Raw genomic sequence first — 25,679 nt, 5'->3', positions numbered from 1 at the left:
CTATAACGTATTCCCAGGTTTCTTCAAGCCAAATGAGCATTTCTCTCCTAATGCTTCCTTTGCATGGCTAAGTTTTATTATATCAGATAACACAGCCTATTTTGTAAGAGCATCACTTATGTACCTGTGTTTCCCTCATTCAATTATGAACTCCTAGATTGGAAGGATTTAGCCTGCTTGCCTCTTTCCTTCCATCCATCCCTCCTTCCTTTGTTTCCTTTCATCCTCTCTTCTTTTTTCATTTCTCCCTCCCTTTCTCCCTTCCTCCATTCACTCAGTCCTTCATTTGATTGCTATTCAATTGATTGTTTTTCTGGAAATTTTTTTTTTCTTTTAACGTTGCAGAACCAGATGCCAGGATTACAGCTGATCAGCTTCAGAGAATTATCAGGCATGCAGTTCTGAGTTTTAGAAAAGAGGGAGCTACCAAACGTCCCCTGAGATTACAAAATATGTTCAGACACACAAGGGGACTCGCATAGAGCCACTCTTTGTTTAAGAAAAAAGCCCAGGAAAGTTATTTGATGCTGACACATACTTTTAGTTATTCGCTCATCACTGAGTTATTAAAAAGAAATCACAATATTTTAAAGTTGAAAGTGACCTCTAAGAGGATATAATCTAGCTTCTTAATTTTGAGGATGAGAAAATTAAAAAACAGTGTCGTGACTAAGTTTATGCAACTTGTTACTACTGAGGTCTTTCTATGTCTTTCCATTAAAAAATGTGTTAACTGTAATTTCATGTTCAATGGGGTACCAGGCAAGCATATAGAGAACCTAAGTCATTTCTTTTTTAAATAGTAACAGTTTGAAGTATATATTTTAAAATAAAGACTTTCTTCATTTTCTGAAATTTTTAAAACTCTACCTAAAATGACATGTATAACCAGAATACAAAAACTGTATAAAAATAACAATACAACACAACTTGTAGCTATAATTGGATAGATCTTAAACAAACAAAACTTTAAAATAATTAAAAAAACAGTAGCTTGCAAACTAATAAAAAGATAAAGATGTTCTATGTCCTATGGAAATAACCCCTTTACATTCCATTTAAAATCAGGTCATCTTTTGGGGTGGGGCACAAAATGGTAACGGGCTTAAGAAGTAACATGTTCTTATATGACTGGACCTTGAAGACTGTTAGCTTTGCTGTGAGTATGCCTAGTCATGAAAATGACCTGAAAAGGGCCAATCTTAAAATCACAGCCATTTCTTTGTTAGTCAGGAAGCTGTATTGAACTAATAAATTTTTGTTCACCCATGAGAATGAAGTTCACTGTAAGGTTTTTCTATTACCCCTGTGTCACATGTATAATAAATAATAAAAATAACAACCATTACTGGGTGCTCCCATGTGCCACGCTAAGTTCTGTACCCTTTTACACACACTGTTTCTACCTCTTGAAGTTATCACCAGGAAAAAGTTCTTTCTCTTATAGGTTAGCTCTATTCTTTTCAGACTAAAGTATTTATTTTGCAATCTTTGAAACTGATAAAATAGAAATAATCAAAATTCCATATTTAGGAAAACATTAGTACATTTATTTTGCTAATAAATAATATCCTTCCAACTGAAAAAAAATTACAACTAATTTTTTTGTGTGTTTTGTATTATTATGTAATAAAGCTGTAGACATGTTCAATTAGCCAAACTGAACTGAAATTATAGGTGTAGATAGCTCCATGCTCCCTTAGTTGACTGACTGCCTAACTGACTAAAGGTTTTGAATTGAGGGTCAATTCAAACCTAGTTGTCAAATATTTCATGTGAAGTAATAGGCAAAGATATTACACATATAAATTTATTCTCTAAATCATATTATGCCATAAGTTAATTTAAAAATATATAGATTCAATCTTTTGTGAGAATATATCTAATAGAGAATCCGACACTGATCAGAGATTACTGAATCAATTAGATGAAGGAAATGAAATATAGAATGTCTACTTCAAACCTAATTTAAAATATTAGGCCATGAAATTAAATGATTTTATTAATTAATAATGAGGTTGCCTAAAAACCAAATGTTAATACATAGTGTTTTTCAATGCAGCCTTCAAAGTACCAAGTAGCACTTTATAGATTACAAAGTCCTTCAATTTTTACACATAAAAAAGCTGGGCTGTGAAGAACTATTGGGTAGTTTATCCAAAGTCTTATTACATAAGTGGTAGAATAAAAATTAGGGCCCAAATCTTCTAATTTTTTCTCAGCCTTCTTCCTACTATGATTAACTATGGACACAAACCAATAATTAAATGCCCATTAGAAAGTTTGCTTCTGACTGTCATACAAAAACCTACCCACACCTTCTCCCAAAGTTCGTAACTTGTCCTTCCCTTGGTACAAAATATTTGACATTCACCTCCTCTAAAGCTTTTTCCAAACATATGCCTTCCCTGACAGTCTAGCTTTCTCTCAGCACTGATGTCCATATTCATTCATGCAAAAATATTCCTTTGAGTGCTTAAAAGCGTTTGCCACTAGAGAGACTACCAAGATGGAAAAATATAGTCCCCATTCTCAAGAAGATAAAAAATAAGCAAATAATTATCACATAAGGCAGAATATATTTATTTTAAGAGGTGATAAATGCCATGGTTGGTTCAGAAGGTATATACGTTTTCATACTTCTCTGTTGTTTTGAACATTCTTATACATGTAATTTTTTATATGTCAATACTTAATGCTTCTAGATTATATGGAATTTGAGTTGGAAATAATGTTTCTGCCCTATTTATCACCTTTTCTTCCTTCTTTGTTTCCCATATCCTCCTTGATTTCATAAAGCAAGATCTCTCTCCTCTTGGTGACCCGTATCATTGAACCCTTGAATTCCCTGTAAGGTATTCTAGTTAACAAGCCAGCAGCTCTGGAGGCTTGATGAAAGCAAAGGTGAATGAATGAATTTCTTTTTTTCTGGAGGTAAAAGAAAATGTTTCTTCCATGTATTCTTAGGCAATATATAAAAAGAAATTACGCTATTGGCAACAGCACCTATTGTTCATACACTGACACTTTTGGCAGCAGGTAACTGAATACAAGTTACTTAAAATTCTTTTGTCAGTTTTTAGCAACATTATATTTACTAAAAAGGGAGAAATTATAATTTTTTTTCTGTAATTTTATAGTGTTCTATAACATATGAAGTGTTGCCCTAGTTACCTGAAATGAATTCTTCATAATTAAAAAATATCCTCTCCATATTTCTTGGCCTGACATGTGGTGATATAGTAATGGGTGGCAATTAACAAATACATGTAAAGAAAAAAAGACCCACGGCTTGAATGTCAAAACCAAATTATGGTCGAGGAAACCATATTTAAATTTAAATGTGGTTTTATCACTAAGCAAAATAATTTAAAAACTGAACTTGCAAGCACAAAAAATATTTCATCTCCTAGGATATGACAAGGTAGTTGGAGAAAGAGAAAAAGTAACAAAATTTTAGCAGTTTTAAAGTTTGAAATGAAATAGCTATAGTTACTTGTTTTAAAATCTCTATTCATATTATAACCAAATACACTTTTATAAGGCAGTAAAAGTTATTTTAAAAGACCATTAATTGTTTGTTAGAAATATGTTGTGCTTGAACTGTGTATCCGCCAAATTCACATATCGTAGTCCTAATTCCTCGTACCTCAGAATGTGACTGTACTTGTAGATAGGGCCTTTAAAGAAGGAAGTAAGGTAACATGAGGTCATATGGGCGGGTCCTTAGCCAATTCACAGAGAAATGACCTTGTGAACACACAGCAAGAAGGTAGCCATCTGTAGCCAAGGACGGTCTCAGAATAAACCAAACCTGTCAACACTTTGATCTTAGACCCCAAGCCTTCGGAACGGTGAGAAAATTAATTTCTTTTGTTTAAGCTACCTAGTCTGTGGCATTTGGTTGTGGCAGTCTTAGCAAACTAATACAAGATGTTGAGGAAAAAAGGTACCTAAAGTTGGAAACTTTAGAATTCAAAGATTACTCACACATAAAAACACCGAATTTCTAAAATTCCACTAGAATTATTTACCATTAAGTTTTTAAGTATGGATCTTTTACTTAAAGTGAAGTATATTTGCATTTATGAGACAAGGAAGAAATGAATAGCTATTGCTTCCATCAGTTAAAATATGGAGAAGAGAAATTGTCCTTTGCCTCACCTCTAGGGTGTGTGTGTGTGTGTGTGTGTGTGTGTGTGTGTGTGTGTGTGTGCAGATATAGATAAATTCGTGTGCAAAAATAATTTTCTCTCTCTCTCTTTAAATTAAAGTTGAAGTACATCCAGTTTGCTAGAGAATAGAAATGGCAAGAAAAATAATTTTGGATAAAGATTTGACTAAACTGGTAAAAATAATACAACCCTAATCAATTTTTAGACTTTTAAAATTATCCTTAATCTTTATACTTTAGCTCCCTTTCCACCCATATATTTTTAGGATTACCTTAAAGATATGCTTAGCTGTACCTAGTAGATTGTTGATGGCAACAAATATAGACCTGAGCCCCGAAGGGCTTTGGTAAGAGCAAGTTATCTGCTGGAAATGATTCTTCTTTTTCTTCTTCTTCCCCACCATCATCATCATCATCACCACCACCATCATCATATCACAGCTAACATTTATGTATTCCTTACTACATTCCAAACTCTGTTTGAGAGCTATACATATACATAAATAGATTTAATCTTGAAAGCAATCCTATGAGGTAGGTACTATATTTTAGCACATCTTCCAGAATAAGAAACCTAGGCACAAGGATGTTAACTAACATGCCCAAGGCCACTCAAATATTGACAGGTAGGATTTGAACCCAGGCAGTTTGGTTTGAGAGTCCACATTTTTAATACTACTCTGCAGTCTATATTTAATCATAGTCACTAAAAACAAATTGCAGACTGACTAACAAAACTGGCTATGTATCTCTATTACTGTAATCAAGACTTCAAAAGTTGTGCTGTGAACATGGCTGCTACTGTGGTTATGAATAATGCACACCAATGGCAAGAAGGTATACTTCCAATGGCCTCTTCTCCCATGAAGATATATTGATCATCCATTCCTCTATTTATCTCACAGATAAAGAAGAAATTACATAAATGTATATAGAAAAATTTTTCATTAGTTTTAAATTCTATTTGGTGGATGTAATAGAACATAGATGAGAAATCTACCTTCACTGGCATGAATAAGAAAATACGGAAGAGGCAAAAGAGAATATAAAGGCTTTTAAAATATGATCTTTCTCTAGTTCCTTTTTCATTTCAATTTCCAACTCTCTTTTCATTAGGCTTATATAGCCATTTGTCAAGTTTGTAGGTGAGACTGAAGTTGTTTCAATCTGGCCTTGATAAGACTACCAGTAATATCTCTTGTGCTTCAGGGGCCGTATTATATGGCTGCTCTTACTTACTAGCTTAATAACCTACATTTTAAAAGCTAGTTTTATCTCTCTTTATAAATATACTTTTGATAAAGGAACAACCAGAGACTGATTGCAGACAAGTACACAGCAGGTGACTAATAAAAGGCTTGGAAGCTGTCTGGCTCCAAGACAAGCAGCCTGACAGTCCAGAAGGGTTATGGCCTGGTTTGGGGCCAGAAAGCAATCTAAAGTATGCAGAACTTGGGACAGAAGTCACCCTCAACTGGGGAAGGAGAGGAGAGAATGTTAAGAAGTGACAACTGCACCCACACTCTGACTTTCTCAGAACCTTGATGGCAAAGTTTGGAAGCTTGGTAGTAAGGATGCTTCCGGGTAACGTGACTTGTCTCTCTTTTCCTCCTATGCTCCCATATGAGCAACTTCACTTAATTCCAGGAGTTTCTCTTGGGATTTTGCTACAGATCTTGAAGCTAGCTGACTGCAGGGTTATAAAGAAATGAAGGCAACACAGCAGAATAGAAGGGTAGAGAAAGGGGGTGTTGCACTGAAGAAATCCAGATGCAGCCACCGGCATTCCTGCCGTGTTATCTTCATCAGTGAGTGGTAAGATTTCTTGACCTGGCCAGGGATGGAGACCACAGATAGGGGACCTTAATTCTGATTTTTAAAGATGAAGCCATTCTGTCAGATATTTGGCTGGACGAAGCCTATCAGAGTTTCTTGAAAATCTGAATCCTGCCTCTGTGTACGAAGTAATAAACTGCTTCTTCCAAGAAAGGAAGCTTCATTACTTCCTCTGGGACATTTTAACTTCCTCCGTGAGGGCCTTGCAGAGTAGAGACTGAGTTACTGAGATCACTCCTGTTGGAATTTTTCTGCTCTATTCGTCAGAGGATCCCACCTCACTCACACCAGCACAGCGGGGGCTGCTTCATGTGAGTACCAGGTTCCGGATGCTTCAGCAGCAATCCCTCCAGTGGGCACAAAGCCTACTTCAGCTGTTCTGTTGCTGGCCTGTGTTATATGCTGCTAGCAATTCAACTTTTCTGCTTAGGCCAAAAAATTTTCCCAAGCATTTTATTTCAATCACTGCTATAAAATAAGCCTCCATTTCTTCGCTTCTCCTAAATATATGTATTTTCAAGCATTTGCTTAGTAATTTCTACGAGCCCACCTATCCATGTTTACAATTTTACTTTTTATAAATGTAGTCTTTCAGTATTCAGATTAAGGAGCAGCGAAACGGCCAGGCCTACATGTGTGCCCGTTAACTGCTTTCCAAGGGCCAGGCTCATTTAACATCAACCCTGATAGCCTAATTTCTTCATTTCAGCAATTTAGTGTGTAATTTCTCACCACACATCATGTTTCAGCCTCTTGTTTTTTTTTTAAAATCCATATCCCTTGAAGATTCATAAATTCTTTCCCCGTAAATTGAATTTTTCCTTTTAGATTTCTGATGCTTGAATTCTCTGAGAATAAAAGGAACATTCAATGACCTCTGAGTTGCCCTAAAATCCTTTTCATTAGCTCAATTATTTCTTCACCGTTTCGTTCTGCCCTTGTCATATTAATTTCTCATGCCCATGATTACATTTGCTGTTGTTATTGTGAAAATTAAAGCAAATATTATCTGCACCACTTATTCCGCGCTTCACTAAATGCTAAGCCATTTCTATACATCATCTCTTTTCATCCCAATCATGACCCTCTGAAAGAGATCCCAAAGCCTGGTTTAACAGATGAAGAAACTGAGAATAAGCGGTTAACCTACCCAAAGGCACCCAGGGGGAGTTTGCTTGAGTCCAGGCAGTGTTCTCACCTGCCGCACTACACTCCTTTACTGCTGTCACTTTGATGACACTGGAGTCTCTAAGTACTCCTGTTTACAAACGTCCAACTTATAAACAGCCCATATGTAGCCACCCCTAACCTGCCCCAACCTGTCTCCCTTTTCTGGTGTCCCTATTGCCTGTGTCTTGAAAGTCCATTTAAAACACTTAAGGCTGGCACTGAATATGTATTCTCAGCGCAGAGAAGAGAATAAAGTCTAATAAAGGGAACGGTTTAGTTAACAGTGGTGACGTATTTGTCAAAAATACTTTGTTTTTAACTGAGTTTTTTTTTACATTGTTATTGCCTGCAATTCTATCAATGTGAGTTTTAGTTGTATTTAAAGGTTTTTTAAAAATGACACTATTTCGGCATTGTCTTATTCATATTGTAACGTAAATTACTTTAGTTGGATTGCTTTCCTTGTGATGGGCCTCTTTGAAATTGGTGAATGGGTCCTTAAAGGACAAAACTGCTGGGAACAAAGCCACAAGTACGAGGATCAGGTGTGCAAAATGAATGGAGAAAAACTCTTCTCCTTTCTACATTGTCCCCTGCTCCCAGAACACTAACTTAGTGTATTAGATTAAGAGTTAAATGGATTAATATAGACCTCTGGTCCACATTTGAAAAGTTCTGCACACTATGTGGCCTATATTACCTAATTCTAGGGAGATAAATAAGGAAACAGAAAATGATAATATGGCTTTATATACAGCAGTTATGCTGTAATAAAAATATTTTGTGATAATTTTGTGAAAACATTACTATTTTAAAAAGAGCATCATTTCTCCAGAGTTGAGCTCCAAATAAATAGTGTACCAATGAACTGCACAGCATTCTCTATTGAAATGTTAGGGGCTACCCTTTCAAAAAATATCTTCTGAGATCATTTAAAAATAATAAATATGGCTAATTAAAAAAATAAACATTATTACTTAAATAAACATCAAACTCTACATATTAATTTTCATATACATATATATACACATCGTTTGGCCTCAATATTATTGAGAGTATTCTATGTATTTTAAAAAATCATCTATATTCTTTCCGAAAGTATATTGGGAGATAAACAAATAAAACAAACGGGTGTCAGTGGAAGACATGTTTCTACAAGTTTTAATATCTTATTTTATTAGGACTACATGCCTTGGTATTTGGATTCTATAAAATGAATAAATGAGAGATTAGAGTAGAAGAGATGCCACAAAAGAAAAAGTGTATCTATTTAGCCCTAAGAAGAAATACGACAAAGTCTGGGAAGACACAGATATCATTTCTGACATCAAGTTGAAAAGGTTAGGGATGTGTCTGAAGTACTATATCACTACAAAACTATTTTCCATGAAATCCACTGAACCTATTTGAAGTTATTCATATTTTTATTTTAGAAAAAAAATTACAGAAGTTTAGGGCCTACTGAGTAAAGGCAAGGCTATTTTTATTTGTCTTGAATTTACCTTTCTCTGGCTTTAGGCCTATGTCATTTCTAGCACACCAGAATTCCATGATGAACAATTCTACATGCACCATGTGAGTATTCATGTAATTTGAGGAAGAGCTTGGTGGTTTGGAGGATGATGCTGATGTAGGAATCTCTGCCTCTTCTAGGTTGTACTAGACCTAGGAACTAGGTCTAGTTTCTAGTTTCGGGGGAAACTAGAAACCTGTGCTACCTACCACATATGCATATCCAACCTAGCCAGTTACGCTTTACTTAGTAAGTCTTGACTTTACCAAAGAATGGAGTATAATGGAGAGAAACTGAAGGTTAAGTAGGTAAGGATAAAATAGACCTAATGTATAAAAATCCAAACAGCTCCTCTCTAATACACAGACATAGACCACAAGTATTGCATGATTGCAACGATTACATTACTGAGTCACAGAACACGTAATAATTAAATGTCATAAGTTTTGCTATTTTCGTTCTCTTGTAAAATCTTAAATAGCTACATCAGAGAAAAGTCTTTTCATGACTTTGACCATGAATGATATCATGAACCTAAAAATGTTTTGAAAATATAAAGGCAGTGAAGGAGAAGAGTCTCCCTCAGTAGATCTCATACCTCAACTTATTCCCAAAAAGGAGCTCAAAAGGATTCTCAATAAAAAACCTTTTGAGCTCCTTACAAGAGCTCATGGGTATGTATTTTGTTCTAACCACTCTTTAATAAACCAGATTCAACTAAAATACTATGAAATTGAAAAAAATTCCTAGGTATGGGAAAACCACAGCTATTCCCCCCAAACATTTTGAGGGTGTTGGGGCCTTTTAGATTTTATAAAATAAAAAATTCTAAAAGATTAGTTCTTTAGATCATTGAAGATTTTCATTTCTTTAATCTCCTATGTTATATAGTGATTTTTTAATAAGGCAATTTCTATCCCTAAAAGTTGAAATATAAACACATTATAAGTTTTAGCATAATAATCATCATGGGGCCATTGCATTATATGTTCGTGTCTAACTAATGTGCATTCAGAAGTTGAAGAAAACCTGATGGTTTCATATGATTAATTGATTATCTTACAACTTTTAAAAAGAAAAATGTCTTGCCTTTGAATGGTAATCTTGCTCCAGTCTGGGGTCTGATCCGGCTACCTGTTTGAATTTGTTAATTTTCATTTGGCGATTTCTCTCGTCTATATCCATAGCACCTATCGAGTAGAAAAAAACCCATAAAATTAATGTTCAGTTCTTATTTCTGAGCCCCACTTACAGGATGTATAATAGAAGAAATGCTAGGCTGATATATCACTTTCATTCAAGGTAGTACGTACAAATTAAATGTCATTTATTATTTCTTGAGTTTATTAAAAGTATTCAATTTGGTGAACAAAAGCATGATGACTAAATATGTAAGAAAAAAAGTTTTAATCTGAGTAAGATGTAAATGAGTTTTAACAGAACAACAAATCTCAACTAGAGAGAAAACACTTTCTGGTACATGTACGCCCAAGAGAATATATTTGATAACACATAAACTTGACAGCAATAATACTGTAAAACTTTAGCCTATAATTCATCAGGATTTGCTTTATTTACTGAAAAATAGTTGTAAGTCTAATTGGTTTCAAATACAATTTTACAGTTGTGTTTAGAAACCATTATCATAAAACTAGCACATGTGTGAAAGCAGGTTGCCCCAGCTTGTATGGATCTTTTGAACTTGAATTTTCTAGAACCAGGGCCAAGAAAGAAGCACTCGGAATAATACTCCTGAGAACATACCATGCCAGTAAAGACACTGAAATCATTTCAGAAAAAAACAAAACAAAACAAAACAAAACAAAACATGGAAGGAGGTGAGAAAGTGAGATGGTAAGCCTATTATAAAATAAGATTAATACTCTCTATAACAGGTCCTACCTACAAACACATCAATTATAGGTATCAAGAGGGTCTTTAAAAACTTTGCTTAGAACAAGAACTAAATTCAGTTAGCAAATCTTAGCAAACATGAAAAAATGTTTTTAAGGTATATTTATAACTTTAATCAAAGAGATTTTATAGGAAAATTCCATTTCTCATAAATATGCATAATGGAAAAACAAAATCTCAATTGCATACTACAAATATACAAACTGGGAAAAATAATCACAGCTTACTGGGCTCAAGTGGGTATCTACAACAAAATGTTGTCATGTAAATTCATAACCACTGAGTGTGGGTAGAAATGTAAGCATACACATATATGCCCTTTGCTTAACATCATAACTTTTTAGAAACCGCAAGTTAAGATCTCTAGACAAAAGTGTGCCCATTCAAAAATAAGTATTTTAGTAGTCATCCTGAAAACAATGTCATTGTATATCAGATAATTCTCGTTAGTGACAAATTCTGAGTAAAAATCTGTTAATTAAAATAAGATTTAAAAAAGGAAAAAATTCCAAAAAGGAGTACGAAAATCTTGAATAAAAGAATGTATCTTGAATAAAAGAGTCTATATTCCATGACCTCTAAGTATAACAGAAAATTTAAGTCAACTATTCAATAAAGTGAGCCAAATTATTCTTTTTAAGAGTCTTGTTTTAGTAATGATTTGAGTGATTAATTCTGTGCCAAATTATAAAATAGGGGATGAGGGTGTTGGGAATGTTAATATAAATTGAATAAAACATAAAATCAAGTGAGTGCTTCCATGATACGAATGTGAAATACAGTCAAGTATAAATGTCTACTTGTCTATTAAAATACAACATTGGAATTATTTGTACCTCCAGAGATATTCTCAGGAAAACATGTTTATTTTCTTCAAGGGCAAGGGAACAAAAAAAGCTATCCCCACATCAAAGAAATTATGTGTAAAGAATATTAATTAACTAAATTGAGTGGGAAGTTCTTTTAAAAAGTTTCATTTTGATATCATAGTAGCAAGATACTATATTAATTCGAATAGCACCAATAGACAAAGAAGTTAAAACACATTTTATATATACATATATAAATTTATGTAACATACATATAGATATATATACACATACACACATACATATGCATTTTCTAATATTTAGACTATTTTCTGGACATCAGCCTCCTATGAAGCTACATTAAATTCTTTCTAATTCCTAGGCAGTCATGTGATATATACTGGCAGAAGTTGACAAACTTGTTCTGTAAAAGGGCCCGATAATAAATATCTTAGGCTTTGCAGGCCGTACGTTTTCTGCCACAACTCTGCCATTGTAACATGAAAGCAGGTATAGAGTGTGCATACACAAATGAGTGGCAATGTTCTATTAAAACCTTATTTACAAAGCAGGCAGCGGGCCAGATATGGTCTGTGGGCAATGGTTTGCTGATCCCTGCATTAAAGCATAATGTTTTTTTATTAAAATAACGAACAAAAAAACCCACACTGATTTAATATTGCTTTGCAAAAGAGCCTTTCTCCTCAGTAATGGTTTAAAGATTTTGTAGAATCAGGTTTATGGAACATCACTTATATTTAACAGATCATTGGAGGGCCTAAGAAGAATATTAATCTGTATTTGCTCTAAGTAAACAAAGATGCAAATAGAGTGATATAACTATTTAAGTATGTTATCAACTAAATTCCAATCTCAAACACATCTTTCATCTCCAGACTCAATTATCATCTATAGACAGTCCTTAAACGAAAAAAAATTTTTGTTAGAGCCTTAACTAATGATCTCTCAAGTGACTATCTTAGTGGATATACAGTCAACAAACTTGTATAAATATACGTTTAGCTTAGAACTTTAAATTCTCCCAGGAGGCTAATCCTTAGGACAAACCACACATTTCTCTCTCCAAAACTATTTGGCTCATGTGAAGTGTTCCATTCCTTTTCTACATTTTTATCGACCTATTCTCATAAGATACACACTTCACAAACAATAATATCCTTAGAGAGAAAAGTATCCTACTGGTAAAGAGATCCATTATAGGAAATAGAAAACTGTCTTCTATTGAAACTTCCCAAATAATTAATTACAATGTGATAAAGGGCCGCTTTAACAAATCTAATTGATTTTCATGAAATACACAGAGATATAATAAATGTAATCTGAACATAAAATTTTATCTGAGACAATTTTTCAAGTTAAAGAAGTGTATTATACGTATAGTAGAAACATATTTTTTAAAAATTAAGTATATTTTGCCAAACTATTAAGGAAAGGAAAAAATTACTTTTGGTAACTATCGCATTGAATCCTAGTTTACAAGACTTTTCTTGTGAGAAAATACAAGGTTGAAGAGGCACAAAACGAAACAAGATTACAGACTATAATGGTGACAATGACAGAATTCACGTATTCCAAACGAACAAAGCTTAAAAGGGCCAAATTCACGTAATCTCTAAGTGCTAAACTCAGCATTTAGGTATGTACCAAATGAATGCAATAAAGAAAAAGGTATGATCAGTGTATGTAGCTATTTGCTTACTTCTAGGTGACAATTGCACAGGAGAAAGCATGGTTACATGTGTCTATTTTCTACTTTCAGTAGGGTAGACTATAAAAACAACTTATTGATACCTTTTTAGTCCGAAGAATAAGAATAGACATTGTTAAAAATGGCTACATAAGATATAATGAGATAAATAAGAATAAATAAAAATATATATGAGATAAATGAGAAATGTAGTATTTTGTTGTATTATTTTATTTTCTTTAAAAAAATTTTTTTAACGTTTATTTATTTTTGAGACAGAGAGAGACAGAGCATGAACGGGGGAGGGTCAGAGAGAGGGAGACACAGAATCCGAAACAGGCTCCAGGCTCTGAGCTGTCAGCACAGAGCCCGATGCGGGGCTCGAACTCACGGGCTGTGAGATCATGACCTGAGCCGAAGTCGGCCACTTAACCAAATGAGCCACCCAGGCGCCCCTATATTATTTTATTTTCAAAGGCAGAGTAATTAAAAAAAATATTGTCCCTGATTTTACTGAATATTTTAACTGTTCTTTCAATATCGGCTAACTGTGAAGAAACTTATTTTTCAGATTGACAGTCATTGACAGCTATTGACAAAAAAACTGATGGTCATTTATAGGAATGTTTTCCAAAGTACCTGATGTACAATGATAAAAAGTAAACTGTTTCAAAATACTACATATTTGGTGCTGTGCATCAAAAGGCTTTACAATGGTCATGTTTTTGAACCTGAAATTTCACTTCCCAGGGTTGTTCCTAAAGACATAAATCAATGTGCAGGATGTACATACAGTTATATTTACTGCCACATTGCTTGAAAATTGTAAAGGCCTGGGAGAAGAAACTATAGGAGTCCGACTACAGGGGTTGGTGAACTGCACTCGTGGTGTATCTATAAGATAAACGCATCCATGAAGTAGTGCATGTGATGTGCATGTGCATTCACGTCCGTAAATATAAAGACACTGCAATTAGTAATTATAAAACATTAAATGGTGATATAGTACTATAGTTTCTGAACTATAATCTAAAAAACTATATATATATTCATAAAAATATATATGCACATAACCTATACAAAAGACAAAGGGATAAGGGGAAAAAATGAAGATTTCTATACCAGAATGTTAGCAGTTATCACTGGTTATTGAAATTAAGTGCTATTGTTTTCTTATTGGGGTTAATATGTAGTTTATAAAATGTCTACATGGCTATACACTATACAGGATAAAATACTTTAAAAAACACACGGCATCATATTTTTGTGAAAAAGGACAAATTATTCAGTTTGAAAACCTATGGTTTTGTAATGATTTGATAAAAATGCTTTGGAAACAAATGTTAAATAATTTTTTTAATGTAAATATACAGCCATTCATTGCTAAATTTATCTTAGTGATATATATTTATTTTTTAAATAAAAGCATTTGGGTTGTTATTTAACACTGGAACAAGTTACATTTTAAAAGTATGCAAATAAATATGGGGATAAAAATGATAAATTATGTACTAAATTATTTCTGCATCAGTACTGGGGCCAATGGAAGCATTTTGTTTTAAAGTGTAAACAATCTTTTTTTAAGTTTTCATTTAAATTCCAGTGAGGTAACACACAGTGTAATATGAATTTCAGGTACACAATATAGTGATAACACTTTCATACAACATCCGGTGCTCGTCACAAGTGCCCTCCTTAATCCTCATACCCTACTTCACCCAACCATCAGTTTGTTCTCTATACTTAGGTGTTTGTTTCTTGGTTTGTCTCTTTTTCCCTTTGCTTGAACGCACTTAAGCTTAAACTGAGTAGTTAAGATATACAAGTTTTGAGGAATACTTATTTCCAAATAAATCAATTCTGAAGAAGTTTCTACTGTGGTTACTAGGAGTTAACACATTGGGAATGAAAGATATAATTTGATTTGGTTTATAATGTGTTTGCTTATAAAATGATCTTTTTTTTCATTCCTAAGAATGTAGGAAAACTGAACTCCATATATGCCTAAGTCAAACTTGGAATTAACTGAAACATAAAGACTCTAGAAACTTACAAAACTGTTGTACTACCTTGAGGCTCATAGGCTTTTAAATTACGTTCTAAACCTTAACAATCTATTTTGGATATCTAGGTTACCTGCTACTGTATGTATCTGTCTGCTGTTTCTCTGCTACCTCTCTGCCATATTCATTAAATAACACTTCAAAGGAGATGCTATAGCAAACTGCACAGACTCCTTTTCCTATAGTCAAAAGAAAGTGACATTTAGACTACTTTCGGGCATACGTTATTAAGAGTGACCTAGTGATACGAGGAAACAGAGCATATCTGGTTTTGACATCTAAATTCAGTAAATAGACTTACTGAGGTTTTATCACTCAGATGACTTGGATTTTAGCACCATTTTAGGTTTCAACATTTAAAATCAGGATATGGTTGGGCTACAGGGGAAGGTCACGGTTTTGTGCATGGAGAGTGCAGTGCAGATAACCATCACAGGGTTGATGGGGCTTTGCAACTGTCCAGATTTAGGGTGATGGGTGTATTTACGCTATACAGGAATGAATCTAAAATCTTAAAAACAGCACTGGTTTAAAAGATAAGAAGAGAAAATATTGGGTTTAAGTGTTAATTTCACAAGCCTTCTAACTGTAAGTACCTAATTTACCTTTCCGGATATAAAATTCACTTTCTGTAAAATTAATTGTTTGGGACCGGATACTCTCTCTGATTCTTTCTGCTATATAACTATCTGGTTGGTTAATTATGAGGCCAAAATAATGTTTAAGTGTTTGTTCTTTTATATTATCGTATCTATTTCATTAATATAAATAGGGTATATTTATATTATATCTAGAAATACATATTTCTGGAATGTATTTCTAGAAGTATTATACCTGGTCTAGAAATTCCTACTCTGTTTGCCCTGGCATTGCATTTATTCAAATTTACAGTGTGTGTGTGTGTGTGTGTGTGTGTGTGTGTGTGTGTGTCTAAGGAGACAGGGACAGAAAGGAGATGAAGGAAGAATAGAGGGTAGGAGAAAGACAACGAAAGAGGAAGGGAGGAAAGAAGGTGGGAAGAGATTGAGAGAGAAAGAGACAGAGAGAGCACTCTAAGAGCAAGCCTGGGAAAGAGAGATAGACACAAACTGTATTGAAAAGTTCATTAAACCAGAGAATTTGCCCAGCAAAAAGAATCATAAGGATGATCTAATCTAGGAGGCTAGGAGGATCTTTCAGACAAGATCAAGTGCTATTGTTTTACTGTATGTTTCCCCCACGTATACTGACATGTTTAAAAGAAAATATTAGTAACTTTCTATCAACTTAGTTATTTTTAACTTGTTAGTCATAATTCCTGTATCTTTGAAAAAACAAGATACACTTTAAAGGAGAAACTAAATTTTTAAGTAAAAGTCCCTTGGAGAAGGAATACAATGGTTATTGTTAATATTGTTTCTAAGAGAAAGTGCAATAACCACTGATAAAAGATACAAATGTGATAGGGCTCCTGGGTGGCTCAGTTGGTTAAGCGTCTGATTCTTGGTCTCAGCTCAGGTCAGGATCAAACCCCCGACTGGACTCTGTGTTCACGGTGTAGAGCCTGCTTGTAATTCTCCCTCCCTCTCTCTCTGCACCTCCCCCCCCCCCACTCACTCTCTCTCTATCTCTCTCAAAATAAACTCTTTTTTAAAAAAAGATACAAACATGAGTCGGATTCATTGGGTTAATATACTATTCCCTATATGTGTTAAGCCCTTTAAATATTCTGCCATCTTCCTGATGGATAAAATCTACATTAAGGAAGAGATAACCCACAGAGTAACACATATTATTGCCCTGTGTAGATGACTTATCCCCATCTTATTATATTTGGGTATGACATATTATGAAAGACCACTGTGTCCCACATCTGGGGCCTAATTAACGCAAGTCATGAGATATTTCAACTGCATTCACTCTTATGCATATCACAGATTGCATGGACTGTTTGAGAGGAGCATAATAAAGAAATTTAAATGCAACTTTGCATTTATGTTCATTTAGAAATAAATGTTTAAGTATACTTAGAAATGCTGAGGGGGCACCTGGGTGCCTCAGCAGGTAAGGGTCTGACTCTTCGCTTCAGCTCAGGTCATGATCTCACAGTTTGTGAGACAGAGCTCCATGTGAGGCTCTGCACTGAGAGCACAGAGCCTGCTTGGGATTCTCTCCCTCCATACATACACACAATGGAATATTTCTCAGCCATAAAAAAGAATGAAATCTTGCCATTTGCAACAATGATGGAGCCAGAGAGTATAATGCTAAACAAATTAAGTCAGAGAAAGGCAAACGCCATATGATTTCACCCCTATGTGGAATTTACGAAACAAAACAAAATGACATAGGGGGAAAAAAGAGAGAGGCAAATCATAAAGCAGACTCTTAACTATAGAGAACAAACTGATGGTTACCACAGAAGAGGAGGGTTATGGGTTAAATAGGTGATGGGGGTTAAGGAGTATACTTGTTGTGATGAGCACTGGATATTGTAGGAAAAGTATTAAATCACTATATTGTATACCTGAAACTCAGATTTACAGTGTATGTTAACCTACTGGAATTTAAATAAAAGCTTAAAAAATAAATTATACTTACTATGGCATTAAAATGATAACATACATATTTTTAAGGTAACGAAAATATTTTACCTTCTTAAGTCAGGGCAACAAAGAGGCAGATAAGGGGTGATACGTCATTCAAAGTGGAATTCTTTTATAAAGTTGAGATTCTTAAAAGGATCCAAACACATGTGATCGTATCCCCTAAACTATAATGAAAGGAATAATGAACTTCCTATTCTCCAAGAACAGCAGAATCAGAAAGGGGTTATTACCAAATGGAGAGAGGAGTGACATAAACAGGGCCAAATTTCCAAGAGTAAAACAGATGTCAATTGTTAGGTATAATATTTCACTTCATATTTTCAATGATGGTATGCATAAAAGTTAAGTCCTTACATTTCCTTTAGAGATAACAACATGTTGCCAACAACAAGCAAGCCAAGGAAGATTAAATTGTGCTTGGAAAATTTAACTGAGTAGAGAAAAAGAAAAATGTTTATATTTAAATTTTTAAAAATTACTAAAATCAATTAAATTATGATTGCAAACTGCAAATGTGACATACGCTTCCAATATAAGAACAGATAGGGGCGCCTGGGTGGCTCAGTCGGTTGAGCGTCCGACTTCAGCTCAGGTCACGATCTCGCGGTCCGTGAGTTCGAGCCCCGCGTCGGGCTCTGGGCTGATGGCTCAGAGCCTGGAGCCTGCTTCCGATTCTGTGTCTCCCTCTCTCTCTGCCCCTCCCCCGTTCATGTTCTGTCTCTCTCTGTCTCAAAAATAAATTAAAAAACGTTAAAAAAATTAAAAAAAAAAAAAACAATATAAGAACAGATAGAGAAAAGATTTGTAATAGTCATCTCCTCTGAATATCCACAGTGATCATCCTAGAAAATGATTACTCATTTGAGTTATCAATTGGGATAAAATGAGGGAAGTTTATGCAGCAATAGTGTGATTAAAAGGAAAAAATGTACATTTTAATTGTTGTTATACAATCTCATCCCCGTTAGCTAAGTAAATACTGAAATGTCTTTAAATTCGGATCACCTAAATTGGGGTTAATTATTTATAATGAGAAAAGGAACTATTACATACGAGGATTTTGAATAATACTCATGCTTAGATATCAAGCTGTGTACCTTTTTCCAAAGGTGCTCGTGAACATTGTTATTGGTCAAGGGAGCTATAACGACTCTACGGAGGACCTCACGTCCTGCAGTTTGACACTCCCTCAGAATTCAAAGGTAGGCATCCTAAACGTTTCACCAATAGGGACATTTCCTGAAATCTTCTCTTCAATACCAAGAAGAAAGTGGAATAAAAGGTAGGCTCACCCTCAGATAACGACAGCTAGGGATTTGATGAAAACACCTAAGCCAGAGACTCGGCTGACTTTCATTCAACCTTCCAAATACCCACAGGGGATTACTACTTACACTGAGGATCCTAAATGAAACCGCAAACTAGACGGTCTGTTGACATTCCACGTCCCCTTCCGAATTCCTCTCTTTTCTTTTTCTAGACATGTAGCTTTGTTCTCTCATGGTGTCCACCACGCATGTCACAGCTTCTCGGCTTTCACGTTTCTACATCCTCCACCTTGTCACAGGTAAAGACCCCACTTCCTGAGGTTAAGGGCATAGATTCTGGCACTGAGCTCAACTGCTTTAAATTCCAGCTTCAAATGGCTGGAATAAGTTATGAACTGATCTATACCTGAAATTTTCAATCTGGAAACTAGAAATAACAACAGTACTTCCAATGGGTCCTAAGCTCAATTATGTATTAAAATAACTTATAGCACAGGGACTTAATTATCCAAAACGTCAACCTCATTGTAAAAGAACTTATTAACCCAAAGAAATCTCTGAGAGAATGCAAAGTAAAAATTCGTTTTATCAGTGAATCCTAGTTCTATGACTAACACCATGTTAAAACTTATCTGAGGCACTTCTGAGTTTCTCAAGAGTAAAATCTGCAATGTGTGGAATGAAGATCCTGATCATCAATTATTTATCACCACTGCAAGTTTCGTAAGTGGGACCCACTATACGTAATATAAAAACAATGAGTTTTTACATGACTGAGCACTTGTGAGCTATAAAGTAAGACTATCCCAAAGTAGAGAGCCTTTTATGTGCTTCCAACACAGAGGTCATGTTATTTGGCTACTGCTGATTCATTTAGTAAGAACTTCGTCTTCTTGGGGTTCTCTACTGTTTCATGGTGACTTCACTCAAAGAAAAAATTCGACTACCATACTTACTTTGAAACTTATTTCTTAAATTCCCTGTAATGTCATATTTGCCAAATCCAGTGACCATTCTTCAGCACCATTCTATCAGACCTCACCGCAGCATTGGATAGATTTATTAAACTACGCTTGGTATTTTCTCCAAGTGTTTGGCCTGCACTTTTGTGACACTCATTCAGCTCACTCTTTATTAGACTACTTTGTTGGCTTATCTTTCTCAGCCCATCTTTCAAATATACACATTTCCTAAAGTGTTGTCATTGACTTTTCTTTTTATTCTATTCCTGAGCGATTCTGCCTCAGTCCATAGCTTCAACTGTCACTTTAATGCTGAAGGCTACTACCTTCATCTACTTTCCTGTAAGCCTGAGATTCACATCTTAGTTGGGGGCCCCTGGGTGGCTCAGTTGGTTAGGCGTCTGACTCTTGATTTCGGCTCAGATCATGATCTCATGGTTCATGAGATTGAGTCCCGTGTCAGGCTTAGTGCTGACAGCAAGAAGACTGCTCGGGATTCTCTTCCTCTCTCACTACACCTCCTCTGTTCTCTCTTTCACTCTCCCCTTCTCTCTCAAAAGATATAATAATAATAATAATAATAATAATAATAATAATAATAAAGATGCACATTTCTAGTTATCTCCTAGCGATCCCCACATGGATATGCCATCAGTGCCCAAAACTCAGCTTGTTCAAAACAAGTTAACATTACTTCTCATATTTGTCCTTCTTCCTATAGCTATTATCAATGACTATCTAGAATATCCAGAATTTATGTCTTTGTTAATGCCTTGCCTGTTCTTGGAACTGTCAACACTAAACGCTTCTCTTGCTCCTTCTGGGTTTCTTGTTCCACTGCTTTAGACTCAGACTTTTAGGCCTTCCTTTGCTAGCTCAACTCCTAGAATCCTCTCTTCTCTTTGTGTGATGAAGTTATAGGCCACCCCCCATCCATTACCAAGCCTCCTGAACCCTATTTTGGGATGGGAGTTGGCTTTTAATTGCTTGGGATGTGTCAGGTCGAATAAAATTTTCTATTGGTCTATATATTTAGTACTATCGGGGTAATATATTTTAAAATTAATTTAAATTTTTGCGTGTTTTCAGTTATTTTTAAAGCCAGATTTATGGAGGCCTACTGTCAGAAATTAAAATTCACACTATTTAGGTGCATCTATGACATTTGACAAATGGATGTAGCCATGCAACCTCACCACAATCAAGATACAGAGTATTTCTGTCACTGTAAAAAGTTCCTCGGGGTCACTTTGCTGTCAATACTCTCCCTACCAGCCCGAGGTAACCACTGAGCAGATTTCTGTCCAGCTTTTAATTTTTTTTTCAACTAAAGTTTCACTGGATCAAGGCATAGGAAAAAAATGTAACAAAGCTTTTAAAGGTGCACGGTTAAAATCTTGTGTTCGAGAACTTAATAATAATGTTCCTGAACAATTAAGATCTTAACACTAATAATACTTTCCAGAAGCCAGGAATTGTGCTAAGAGCTTTGCATGAATTATGATTATGTCACTTAACCAGTACAACTGTATGTGATAGGACTTTTGTCACAATTTTACTTATTGGAACATTTGTAAAGGGCATAGAACTAGTAAGTGGCTGAGACTGGTCTGTTTTCCAAAATTTATAATCTGAAATACTTAGTCATGAAGTGACTCTCTCTCTCCTCTTTCTCTCTCTCTCGCACAAACACATACACACCCTTAACTCTTATTTAATGCTTTTGTTGCCCCAACATTCTTCCTTTTTAACATTTCCTCCTTTTTCTTATCTAATTGCATCATCTCCTCTTTGGCCTTTTTTTTTTTTTTTCATACTTTAACTTATTTCCTTTTGACCCAAACTTAAACTACAATATAGTCATTTTTAGTCTTTAATCTTCTTTTTGGGGTTTCCTTCTGATTCTCATTCCTTCACTCTGAATTGGCCTATCAACCTCCTTCACATTCTTCATGACCTTATAACCTATAACCATGATCTCCCCATCAGTTATGTCACATAATTAATTAATCTAATCACTCTTACTTGTTACCATTTTCCTTGCCATTAAACTTTGCCTTTCCCACTCTTAGTTCTCTTTCTCATCCTTACTCTCATGTCCCATACCCCATCTCCTCAAGCCTTCATACAGGCTACTAGAAAGAAACTATCCTCTGTCAAATAACATCCTTCTCTTCAGTTGAACTGTAATCTAATTTAAATTCCCTTAGCAATTATCTTCAATGTAGCATTATTCATGCCAACTTACCCTCTTTCATGTGAAACCTACTTATCTTTCATGCCAACACTTTTATATTACGATGGTTTTATTATAGATATAAAAGTATAGAGCTTTAAGTGAGCAAAGAGGAAGAAAATGATCTGAAAACAATCATACTTTATTTTTAACCATGAGCCAATGAATACTTAGTATTGTGTGCAAGTTAATACTAAATAACTTGATTACTAACTTATTACATATAATCCTTTCCTTTCAACTCAAATGATTTAAAAGTATTTTAATCCTAACTTTCTCATTCAGTTATACTTTGTTCATCTCCCTGCAAATCTTCAATATTTACAACTCTTTCGTCCATCAGTGACACTTAAATGTCTTCTCAGGGAAAAAAAAAAAAAAGTATAGCAAAAATTATTCTCTTCTTCTGAACTTTAAATGCCCTGACTTTATCTTCTGATTCTTGATCTTAGTTGTGTATCTCCTGGCTCCTTTCATACTTTGTTTCTTCTTACTCTTCTGTTTTAGTTCAAAATCACCTCTTCAGAAAGACTTCCTGGATCCCTCCATCAAAAATATATGCCTTCCCACCCCAGCTGTGATAAGCACAGAGGGTTTTAAATAATAGAATTATAACAATCGAAACTTACCTTGTTTAGTGACTATTAGCTCTCCCAAGAGTATAATTTCCATGATGGGAGAGACCTGTTATGCCCCCAGCACCTAGAATAGGCCTGGTATATGAAAATGTTTAGTAGATACTTGTTGGACAAATGAATTTTTCAGATGTGAAATACTTTTATAACACTAGAGTAAGAATTTCAGGAATAACTTCCTTTATATAAGCATATATGGTAGAGGACACTTTAATATGTCGTTATGATACCTAGAGCATGATTTGAGTCTAACATAGTCAAGTTGACAGATTATTGGGCTATTTTACAGAGATTTTAATAGTCTCTGCTTAGGAATTTTATTCCTATTTTCTTTTATTCTTATTTTAAATAATGACTCACTTTTATTATTCATTATTTACATTATACATATGTCTGAAAAATGAAATCTTTGGTATAACTTGATTTAGTAGTAATAATAGGAACTATCATCTTTTTACTTTCTAGTATGTTGAAAATTCTGTGACAAGTTCCTTACATATATTATCGCTTTCAATTTTTTTCAAATTACAAAAAAAAAAAATCAAAATAAGTGCTTGTAATTTCTGTTAATAGCATTATTCAGTTAAATGGTTGCATACGCATTCATTATTCAACATTCATGGTAACATCCTTTGCTACAAATAATGCCTTAGTGAAACTTTCGTACATATGTTTTTTTCTGAGCTCATTTCCAACAGAGCAGAAGTCTGTAAATATTTTTAAGGCTCTTGATTTCTATTGAAAAATTACTTTTTAGGAAGATTATAGTAAATTATGCTGCCACTCTTATATCACACTCTCACCAGCATTAAAGCATTGTTTTAAAAAATAGGTGAAACATAGTATCTCATTTTTTTTAAGTTATCTATTTGGTTATGATTGGAATAAAATGTGGGATTTTTTGGAATAAAATTTTTTTTATACATTTACTGTCCACTAAATTTCCTGTTTGGTGAAACGTCGGTATGTCTTCTGCCCATTTTTCTGTTAGAGTTTTACAGAGTACATTGTTTATTTGTCAAAGTGATTCAGGCATTAAGGCTCTTAATACTCCGAGTTGCTGCAAATATGTTTCCCAGTTTGCTGTTTGCCTTCTAATTTGTTTATGCTGATTTTAATCTTCTGAAGTTTATACCTGCCAAGGTATAACTTGACTTGTAGTCAAGTCTCTCTTTTTAAATTTCATTACTTTTATTTTTAGAAAGGCTTTCTCTTTTCAGAGAAAAACTTTTTCATGCTTTTATTAAAATATACTTAACCCTTTAATCTAACTGCAGCCCAGAGTTATATCCCTAGTGAGTGACAGAACCCAGATAAGAATTGAGACCTATCTGATTTCAATGTTCACGCTTTCTACCCAACTCTGTTGTCCCAGAAATGGTAACGCTCAACAGTACAGGTGCAGCGGTTCTGATGCCCAGGTCTGTATGACAGCTACGTCCTAAACTAGAAGTCACAAATTCATATATTTGTAATGCATATAACAAAAATAATTCTGTATTATAGACTGGATGACTAAAATGCCTGGGCTTCAATACACTTGACTCAAAATAAAAATTCTGGTTTCTAATGTATTTTATAAAACAATAAAAAAAAATAGCTTCACTTACATCATGCTTACAATGTACCGGACACAGTTTTTAAGTAACTTACAGTTTATATATTAATGAATTTAATACATACAACAACCCTTTGATACGGTATTATTATCTCTGTCTTAGAGAAGGGGTATCTGAGGAATCTACAAAGAGTAACTTTCTCAGGATCACGCAGCACAGGAGCGGTGGTGCTGATCGGGGAGTCTAGTTCCAGAGTCTGTGCTCTAATACTGCTTCTCAGACTAACGTTTCTTACAGGAACACATATTTTCCCCAATAACTGAAATTTTCAGAAAAGAGAGTTAAGGTAGACAATAGGCCAAGGTAAAATAGAATGCTAAGGTATTTAGAGTGCACGAATAATGCTTTGAGAATTCAGCAGTAACTTCTTAAATTCAGGATGTATCTTCCAAGGCAGATGGAATTTTATATCCACAAAGCATTAAAAAACAGTGCATTCCAAACCTCAGTTTAAGTGAGATAGCTGAAACCCAAAGATCTCAAATTACGTGTCTAGGATCACACAGCTCAGTGGAAAGACCGAAGCTAAAACTAGGTCTCTTGACTCCTATTCAAATCTTCTTTCCAATTTCCCTCCCACCACCCGAGGAAGAACTACTCAAGACCATTCTTATTTCACGTTTGGGCATTCCAACTGTTTCACGTTTCAACAACTTTCTTAACTCTCTTCTTTTATATTTGACTATTTCTAGGCTTTAGAAAATTAGTCTTAGTATTATCCTTTATTAATAGGAGTTTTCACATGAGATGTGATATGTTTATATATATATGCACATAAACAGGCACCTATGTCATTTCATTTGATTTTTTTTTTTTTGGTTAAAATATCACAATATTACTTAATAAAATGTTAAACTTAAACTTACATAAAATATTCCAGGCTGCTGTGTCTAGAGTACTGATCATACAGTTGACACTCCATGCCTCTTTAGAAACTGATTTACATTTTTTTTAATGTTTATTTATTTATTTTGGGGGAGAGTGAAAGGGGGTAGGGGCAGAGAGAGAGGAGAGAGAGAACCCCAAGCAGGCTCCAAGCTAATAGTGCGGAGCCTGATGTGAGGGGTGGGGCTCGATCCCATGAATCAGGACATCATGACCTGAGCCGAAATCAAGACTCAGATGCTTAATTAACTGAGCCACGCAGGCACCCTGATTTACATTTTATGGCACAATTTCAGTCT

At 34.6% G+C, this 25,679-nt stretch overlaps 1 protein-coding gene across 4 annotated transcripts in view; it reads right to left on the bottom strand.

The window, feature by feature from the left end:
• RIMS2 (regulating synaptic membrane exocytosis 2) overlaps positions 1-25,679 on the bottom strand; it is a 601,992-nt gene that overhangs the window by 140,159 nt on the left and 436,154 nt on the right. For all 4 annotated transcript variants that reach the window (XM_042972687.1, XM_042972686.1, XM_015534713.2 and 1 more), the window contains one exon: positions 9,783-9,883. In XM_042972687.1, the coding sequence (XP_042828621.1) occupies positions 9,783-9,883 (101 nt within the window). The remainder of the gene's footprint in view (positions 1-9,782; positions 9,884-25,679) is intronic.

The sequence above is a fragment of the Panthera tigris genome, chromosome F2 (assembly GCF_018350195.1).
Source record: "Panthera tigris isolate Pti1 chromosome F2, P.tigris_Pti1_mat1.1, whole genome shotgun sequence".
Classification (NCBI taxonomy): Eukaryota; Metazoa; Chordata; class Mammalia; order Carnivora; family Felidae; genus Panthera; species Panthera tigris.
Note: the sequence above shows the minus strand (reverse complement) of the source record. Positions and strands in the feature narration are given on the sequence as shown.